Genomic DNA, 10,000 nt, shown 5'->3' with positions numbered 1-10,000 from the left:
TGGTTTCTGCTAACTGCTAAAAGAATGGTAACCTATATAACCAGAATAATACAAACATATCAAATACATGAAAGTATCTTTTCAGGTTTTCTATGTTAGACACAAATAGCAATGCATCTGACAAATCGATATTTGATTCTGACTAGCAATTTCTTCCTTTTTATCACTGCAGTAGGTTCTTTACAATAAAAGGTTTAATTTGCTTTGGTTTCTGCTAACTGCTAAAAGAACTGTAACCTATATAACCAGAATAATACAAACATATCAAATACATGAAAGTATCTTTTCAGGTTTTCTATGTTAGACACAAATAGCAATGCATCTGACAAATCGATATTTGATTCTGACTAGCAATTTCTTCCTTTTTATCATTGCCGTAGGTTCTTTACAATAAAAGGTTTAATTTGCTTTGGTTTCTGCTAACTGCTAAAAGAACGGTAACCTATATAACCAGAATAATACAAGCATATCAAATACATGAAAGTATCTTTTCAGGTTTTCTATGTTAGACCCAAATTGCAATGCATCTGACAAATCGATATTTGATTCTGACTAACATTTTTATCACTGCAGTAGGTTCTTTACAATAGAAGGTTTAATTCGCTTTGGTTTCTTCTAACTGCTATAAGAACGGTAACCCATACAACCAGAATAATGCAAACATATCAAATACATAAAACTATCTTTTCAGGTTTTCTATGTTAGACCCGAATCTGACAAATACATCTATGTGTTGTGAGGGAACCACCCTCTGAATGGACTCAACCACCGTCCATATATACCAGAACTCTTAACGGTCCCAAGTAGGGCTACAAACAAAATAGTTGAGAAATGAAAGCATCAAAAAAAGTTCCATCCTCAAACGTTTTTTGCTGTTTTAATTTCTTTAGTATTTTGTTTGTTTGTTTATAAAAAAAAATAAAACCCCACAAAAAATATATAAACTATATTTCTGCCTCTGGCCTCCTCATTCTTACGTGTTGAAATTTTATCTCATATTTTTCTTTGCATGTTTCACTTCTAAACGTTTTAATTGGAGATTCGGGAAAATTTGATAGATAATTAAATTTGCTTACACTCGACTGGATTCAGGCGATAGCTGGATGGGAACCAGCCGAGTAGCCATCCTTAGAGGTAAAATCCCTTACCCTTCCCTTAGGCGGGTGCACACATGACCCTAAATCCGTGTGCTGGAGTCCAAATTACTTCTGTGCACTTAAACTCAGTCCAAAGATAAACTACCTGAGAGTACTTCCCTCAAGCTCCTAGGCTTAACATTCACAAACAACATAAACTTGAACAAATATATTGAGCTAATTGCCATGGCTACTGCATGGAAGAGAAGGTGGGCTCTCTCTACCATGTTAGAAGGTTACTTACACCCGAGAGTATCCTGTACCTCTACAAAGCCACTATTTACCCATCCATGGAGTATTGTTGTCACATCTGGGTTGATGAATCTGCCACTAATCTGTCGCTCCTAAAAAAAGTTAATAAAAGAATCACCAACCTAATAAATCCCACATTGTAAGCCAAACTCCAACTTCTGTCCCATCACGAAAATGTGGTATCTCTGTGTCTGTTTTAATGGAAAGTGCTCAGGCAAACTCAAAGCACTGGTTCCCCCTTGACGAAAATGCCCCTGACAAACCTGACAAGCAGCAAAATCTCACCTCCACACTGTAGAGATCCCTATATGCCAGAAAGCCTTCTACTCAATCAGATTCTCCCCTCAAACTACTAGATTTTGGAATTCTTTCCTGGGATCCTACTTCCCTGAAATTATTAATATGCAGAAGTTCAAGTGTAATGTGAGCAAACATCTCGCTGCTTAACTCCCTACATAGTGTCTCTGCAAATTTGGTCCTAAATAGTAGCCCCTTACAGCTTACTGGAACTAAACCTACTTGAACTAGGCCTTGTTTGGGATGAAAAAAAAAAGATATAAAAAAATGACAAACAATTAACTTTACTTTATATATTAGACATATGCATATATTTTCTCACCTTCCCTTTGTGATTCACATCTTGTCCCACTGTAAGCTGAAGTACACTGACACGTGTACGAATCTGAAGTTAACATACAGGTGCCACCATTCAGACACGGATTCGACGCACAGTAATCGACTCTTGTTTCACACACTGAACCAGTGAAATTTGAGGGACATAAACAGGTGTAATTGCCAACAGTAGAAACCTAAAAGGAAGAAAAATAAGAATTACTAATATATAGGTCGGACATATGTGACTATATAAATTTATTTCAGCATCATAAATGACTATATAATTTATTTCAGCATTATAAATGAAACATGGAAGTAATATGCAACCTGTAATATAGAAATTAACAAAGTGTATACTTAAGCTTTTTGTTTGAAACATAAAACATGGTGTTTATTAAAATAAATAACTATATAAATTTATTTCAGCATCATAAATGAAACATGGAAGAAATATGCAACCTGTAATATAGAAATTAACAAGTATACACTTTGTTAATTTCTATATAAGTTTTTTTTTGTTTGAAACATAAAACATAAAACATGGTGTTTATTAACATAAATAACTATATAAATTTATTTCAGCATCATAAATGAAACAGGGAAGAAATATGCAACCTGTAATATAGAAATTAACAAGTATACACTTTGTTAATTTCTATATAAGTTTTTTTTTTGTTTGAAACATAAAACATAAAACATGGTGTTTATTAACATAAATAACTATATAAATTTATTTCAGCATTATAAATGAAACATGGGAGAAATATGCAACCTGTAATACTAGAAAAGGGGGCGGCCTTGCCAGGTTGTAAAATACGCTTAAATATATTTTAATTCATGCAGATTTCGTATTTATTATTACAGAGCCAATTCTCTATCAAATATTACATTATATCTAATATATAGTACCGATATTAAAAGATTAAAAAAAGAAAACACTTCAAGCTATGATTGAATTTGCGCATGTGTAAAACTAATAGAAATATGTCAACAATGAACATTCTACATTTCAACTTGCTGACATATTTCTGTACACGTTATTCATCGATCCAAACAAAGATTTTTACTTGTTATAAACCACAATTGGTGAATTATTACTATTTCTTGTTAATTACAGCTTTATGTGATGTGACCAGTAGTTTACGAGTTTATCAGTTAAATATTTACAGACATACATGCATCTACTGCATTTATTTATATATAGGATGTCCATAATCTCACTGAAGGATTTTAAACTGAAATAGATTCTTTATCTTTGATAATATCTTTTTGTAATTTTAACACAAGCCCACAAGCCCTACAAGAATTGAAGGAAAATATGAAGAACGAAATAAGGGGATTAAATCTCAGTCCAGAGATTCTGCAATCTGTATTGAATAATGTTTTGGAAAGAGCACAGATATTCGAAGCTGAAAATGGGCAACATTATTTTTCATAAATAAAGATTGTTTGAATTTTACATTTTTTTAATTCTTAATACCTTAGTCAGATTGTGTTAAAATTACAGAAAGATAATATGATAAATGAACTCATTTTCCCCCTATGATTTTGACCTTAATAGGATTAAAAATCAACACATTTCATGCGAATGTAATATGCACAAACTGCAGCGCAATATCTGAGGTGTGTTATAGGCATATTACTTCTCCACTTCCTCGATAATCGTAGATTCCTATATTTTTTCTACTGAGAACAACTGCCACAATCGATTAAAATTAATGGAAGTAGTAAAATCTTTTCTCTCAAATTAATTCCTTCTTCTCCCGCCACCACTTACACCATTCCGGGTCGTTCACAAGGGACAGCTACGAAGGAACACTGGTTTGGGTTTTCTTTACTTCGTAGTTGCTTAAAAAAACTGGAATGGAATTTTACCGTGCCTTTCCATTCTATGCTTTCTACTGAGTGAAACGCACCATGAACAACCGAATCGAAGGGTTATTTATGCCACTTTTTTTCGTTTTATTTCGTTTTGTAGTTGTTTAAAAAAACTGGAATGGAATTTTAACGTTCCTTTTCGTACTATACTTTCTACTGGGCGAAACGCACCATGGATTTTTGTAGAGGTCCAATTTTCACAAACTCTATGCATTAAATTAGGCTGTATTTTGGCAATAATGTGTCGAATGTAGTTTTTCGAATGTAGTTGTGTCTAGTTTATAAGCGTAGACATCAGGCTTTACATATCTCCAAAGAAAGTAATATAATGGGGTTAAATGCAAACCAAGCTCAATTAAGAATAACCGATAGTTGCTGAAACCGCAATTAAAGAAAATAGAGTTGTCCCGTTGACGGGTTCAATTTTGTGAAAATATTCGTTCGTCAAATGTTTCCCTCTGTAAATTGATCATATAATTTGTAATTTGCAAATGCTTCTCCGGTGTCAGTTTCTTCATGATGAATTGCCAAACCAAGCTCATTTAAGAATAACAGATAGTTGCTGAATACGCAATTAAAGAAAATAGAGTTGCCAATTTAAAGTTCGGCACCTCTAAAAAAAAAAAAACACTTTGCAAACAAAACAAATAGAAAAGATTTTTAAAAAAAACGGTTTTAACTAAGTAAATTAATGTATTTAATTAGTATTCAGTAACCCAGGAGAGAGTTACAAAGTCAGTTTTTATAATAGGAAAATTCAAAGAAAGAGGCAAGAGGGGAGAAAGGATGAGAAAGGCACAAGGAAAGAGAGAGGGGGGGGAAGAAAGGATGAGAAAGAGACAAGGAAAGAACGAGGGAGAAGAAAGGATGAGAAAGAGAAGGAAAAAGAGAGGTGGAGGGAGAAAGGATGAGAAAGAGAGAGGAGGAGAAAGGATGAGAAAGAGACAAGGAAAGAGAGGGGGTAAAGAGAAAGGATGAGAAAAAAAAATGATAGAGAGAGAAATAGAGACTACCATCAACAGCTTTCAGCCTAAAAGTTCTTCTCCAAGTGCATTCAAGGTCTTCTAACTTCTATAACTGCATGTGATACGTAATACGCGCTGCATAGGAATTTATTTTAGGATAAATATAATTGGCAATTGAACAGTCACTGACGTTTCTATTCTTTATATATATATATATATATATATATATATATATATATATATATATATATATATATATATATATATATATATATATTAGCAAGAGTACCCGTCGTTGACTGGGTCCAAAAACAGCCTACAGAAAATGGACTCTGATTTATGAAAGTATGATAGGTTATGAAAAGGAAGGGTTGTAAATTTGGGGTATCAAAACCAAAGCAAAATATGATGAAAATAAAAATAAAATAGATAAACGCCATAATTTATTATACCATTTATTATACTTTGTGGACCAGGCGCGAACGCAGACCCCACAATTTTAATGAACCACCGTTCTGCCAGATCAAACATACCCATTTCTGTGTCTCGATACATCTTCTATCATTATATGTAATCAGTTTTTTAAAATAGTCAACCATATAGGAGCCTATTCGTGACCAGACACACACACACACACACACACACACACACACACACACATTCAGTTTTATATATATATATATATATATATATATATATATATATATATATATATATATATATATATATATATATATATATTACTTTAACATATTTTTAAAGGATATCCAGAATAATAAAATTAAGAATTCATTTTATTTCAAAAACTTAAGTCATGTGAATATTTGAAAATGCAATTTTTAATGCATATCATGTGAAGCAGTTAATTCAATAATTTTCAAAAAAATGAATAAAATGTCCCCTTTTTTTGTCTTGCCAGAATTTATTCAAAAATAAATCACATATATCTATCCGAATTGATTTGATAGATAATTTCACAAAAGAATCGATTTTATTCTCGAAGATTTTTTTAAAGTATTAAACGTCGACACTTACATGACAAGTGCCGCCATTTTGGCATGGATTATTCAAACAAGGATTTTCGGATGGAGCAAGTCTTCTGCAACTTCCAGGACCAATTCCACTTCCAACAAATCCATTCGGGCATGTACAAATTCTATTACCGAGAACTAAAAAAAAAATATCCATTAAATTTTTAAAAAATGTAAAAGTTGGTTCACATTATTTTGACTATTCAGATAACTATTCTCATCTTTTATGTTTCGGTTGATGTAACCTTCGACCTTCTTCATGTAAATCCTACCGAACCTAATACATGTCGCAATGGATAAAGATGTTAAGTACAATCAGTTCTAAGTGGCAATCTTCGGGATATTGAAGGCTCAATCAACACAGGTGATACTAAGAAGAAAATAAAACTTACATGAGACTTCTACTCAGTCATGGCTGACGGAACAAGAACAATCTACTCTAATGGATTAAATAAAGTATGCAGTTCAAAATTTTATAGCGATTCCAGAGTTCAACAAAATTCACTTAAAGAAAGTCGAAGGTTACATCGGCCGAAACGTTGTGAGAATAGCACTCAGAATGAGAACAGAAGTCCGAAGAATCCAAATAATACGAATCATTAATTCTTATCTAAAAAATTCTTAAAAAATGGTTAGTTCATTGCGTCGAAGGAATGGATGTATGGTCTAAGCATTTTTTTGTTCTAAAAGTGTCCGCGGTTTTTAACTTTTTTTTTTTTAAACTTTTAACTTTTCGTGTACTCATTTACACATCTTCAGAGATTTGTGTGAGAGGCTCGGTGGGAATTATGGGTAGATTTATTTAAATCGTAGCTTGGTTGTGAGCGAAGGTGCTTGGACCATACATCCATACCTTCGACATATATACAAAAAGATAAGAAAAATTGAAAAAAATAAAAGAGGGATTACAAAACAGATGCTTTCTGTTGTTTTTAACAATGTCTGTTTATATATATATATATATATATATATATATATATATATATATATATATATATATATATATATATATATATATATGTTACTCAGGGGAAATTTTTCTGTTTTAAATACCATACAAATCGGAGCAATTGATTTGATAAAAAAGATATTGATCACCAACGCGTCTTCAGGGATGTCATATTGAATGTCGGTAGCTAAAATGTGCAGGAAAAAAAAAGATATGATTAAAAAAAAAATATATTGGGGACCGTTTAATAGAACAACATATTGAAAATATGTTGTAAAAATGTGAAGAAAGCAAAAATGGGATTTCACGTTTTTATAGTTACTTTGCGAATTTGGTGTACATGTCGCTAATGGATTATATATATATATATATATATATATATATATATATATATATATATATATATATATATATATATATATATATATATATTGTAATTAGGAAGGGAAGTCTTTTATGATTCATGATTAAAAGTAAAATATATATATATATATATATATATATATATATATATATATATATATATATATATATATATTCCTTTAATCTTCTCTCCTAAAAGGGGGAAAAGGGGGAACAGGAGAGGATAGAAAGAGAAATGGGGAGCCAGCTGACCGTTTTCGACCCTCGTTTCTCAAAGCTGTATCGAGGGTATTTTTAAAACAAAGAATGAAAAAGTGATTAAAATTGCGTTTTATTCAATTTAAGGGAAGAAAAAAAAGTGGGAAAACGATTAAAATAAAACAGGGTTATTGTCGAATACCATAGAGATTAATCACGTTCAAACCCAGGAGGCATTCCCTTTGCTTATATATATATATATATATATATATATATATATATATATATATATATATATATATATATATATATATATATATATATATATACAAATTTACCTTTAATCATGAATCATAAAAGTCTTCCCTTCCTAATAGCAATATTTAAATTTTGTATCTCTAAAACATTATGAAATATATATATATATATATATATATATATATATATATATATATATTAGTCTATGCTATCCAAAGAAATTTTTGTTTTAAATTGGTTTTGATAAAAAGAAGACATTGGGAATCAACTTTGCAAAAAATGTGAAGAAAAAAAAAACTTTAATAGAAGAAAGATATTAAAAAAAAAACAAAAAAAAAAAAACAACACATTGAATATCAATTGTAAAAATATTTTTTAAAAAGGGGGTGGGATTTCACATTTTTATAGTTACCTTGCGAATTTGGTGTACATGTCGCTAACGGATTACATCCTCCATTATTAATGTGACACACGCCAACATATTGGCACGTGACTCCATCGCCCGTATAATCTAAGAAAGAAGAAAATAGTTTTTAAATATGTTCAAACACTTATGTGAATAAATATTGATTTATACAAATAATAAATATTGTGTGTAACATCATTTAACAATTAATGTTCACCAAGAGGTTGTTGTTAAGTTAGGCAGGATGTGAGGGTCGACAACAGGAGCAGTAAGGTAGTTTGCTTTTGTGGGAGCATCGTTTTTTGTGAGAACAATCGAAAAGAGGAAATGACGTCAAATGAGAAAGGAAGGAAAGCGTAGAGCTGGGAATCTGACTTTTTTCTTTTTTTTACATAGGCATAACCACTTATCAAGGCCCAGAGACCATTCGAGGATAAGGGTTAAGCGCGTACAGTAGACAATTGGACAATATAGTAATTGTTAGTAATGGAAATTCGATAAATTTGTTAACTTAAGTGGAACGGCTCATCAAGAAGTTGTTTACGTTGGACTTGAAAACAACCATATTGTAGTCAGCTGGAACATGAGGGTAACAAAACTTCTGAACAATAGCTTCGTCATCCAGATATACTTTTTTCACATTTGAAGTTTCGTGCATCTCCATTGTCTTACACACAAATTGGCTCAACCTCCCATAAATTCCACTGCAGTCTTTTGTGTATGCAATTCTTGCGCAGTAGTTAAATACATATGTTCTTTCTTATCTCGAAAATAAATATAAGAAAGCAAATTATGAATTGCATTCATAAATATAAACTAAAGCGGTTAATAAGATGTAAATATTGAATATCACTTGTAAAGACAAATGGGAAATGGTGTTCAAAAATATTAATTTGTTCATTATGAAAGATAAATATATATCTGACTTTCTAACGAAAATTGTGTGTGCTGTGTAATGATATATGGAAGTACAAACCAGGCCAAGGAGGGTTGAGGTCATGGCACCAAAACGCTTATATATTGTATTGCCGGAGAGGTGTGTATATATTGTGTACATATGTACATGTGTATGTAACGAGTGTCTTATTAAATGCGTGTTTATTCTTACATGTGTGTACACCTAGTTTTCAAAATGTCAAAAATCAACTTATCTGGTCCATGTTCACATATAACGACAAATAAGGGATGGAATAAATATCTTTGTCTCTTGAGAGACAAAGGAAGAGATACCTTCACAAAAGGGACGAATACCATTCTATGGGGTTCTAACATCCAGTCAATTAGGGAACAAGCTGCAATGTTGTTCCCATCTTGGAAACGTTGATTCAGTTCTGTCTACATCTTAATTATCTATCTTTCACTTGCTGGGTGCTATCTTGTCTGTCAGGAAAACGGAAGACAATTTCACAGGCGTGCAGTTCTAAGAAAGAAGCTTTGTTCATGGAATCTACGTTTAAAGAGTGGGGGGTATTGATAGCGTTTTCAGCTAGACGAGTGTTTCTTGTGAAAGTTTGGAGAGGGGGGACCATAGATTGGAGCTCAGTCGAGCACTTGTCATGAAAATAACGATAAGGCAGAGACAAACTCGCAACATAATCCAACACAATCGGACCGGAGCAAAATGATTTAAAGAAAATAAGGGTCGATGATTCAAATCTACAGTTCTGCTATTTTTCTTTATATCCGTAGCTAGCGGTGTAAATAAATATGATTTATATTTATTCATCCTTTTCGACTATTTGGTGTGAATTATTATCATCATCATTATTGTCATCGTCATCATCGTCATCATCATCATCATCATCATCATCATCATCATCGTCGTCGTCATCGTTATAGTATTATTTCTCTCCTTACTTTCTAATAGGTAATTTTGTTACAATAATAATTTCATATTCCATAACGATCAATTGCATTGCAGCAATATTTAGATGCAGGTGAGTAAAATA

At 31.8% G+C, this 10,000-nt stretch overlaps 1 protein-coding gene across 1 annotated transcript in view; it reads right to left on the bottom strand.

The window, feature by feature from the left end:
• The window catches only part of LOC145258153 (cubilin-like), a 409,766-nt gene that overhangs the window by 330,097 nt on the left and 69,669 nt on the right, over positions 1 to 10,000 (bottom strand). The window contains exons 13-15 of the mRNA XM_080115944.1: positions 8,058 to 8,156; positions 5,882 to 6,015; positions 2,008 to 2,197 (exon numbers count right to left, since the gene is read on the bottom strand). Coding sequence (XP_079972070.1) covers positions 2,008 to 2,197; positions 5,882 to 6,015; positions 8,058 to 8,156 — 423 coding nt within the window. The remainder of the gene's footprint in view (positions 1 to 2,007; positions 2,198 to 5,881; positions 6,016 to 8,057; positions 8,157 to 10,000) is intronic.

The sequence above is a fragment of the Euprymna scolopes genome, chromosome 33 (assembly GCF_053919585.1).
Source record: "Euprymna scolopes isolate OS-2025 chromosome 33, ASM5391958v1, whole genome shotgun sequence".
Classification (NCBI taxonomy): Eukaryota; Metazoa; Mollusca; class Cephalopoda; order Sepiida; family Sepiolidae; genus Euprymna; species Euprymna scolopes.
Note: the sequence above shows the minus strand (reverse complement) of the source record. Positions and strands in the feature narration are given on the sequence as shown.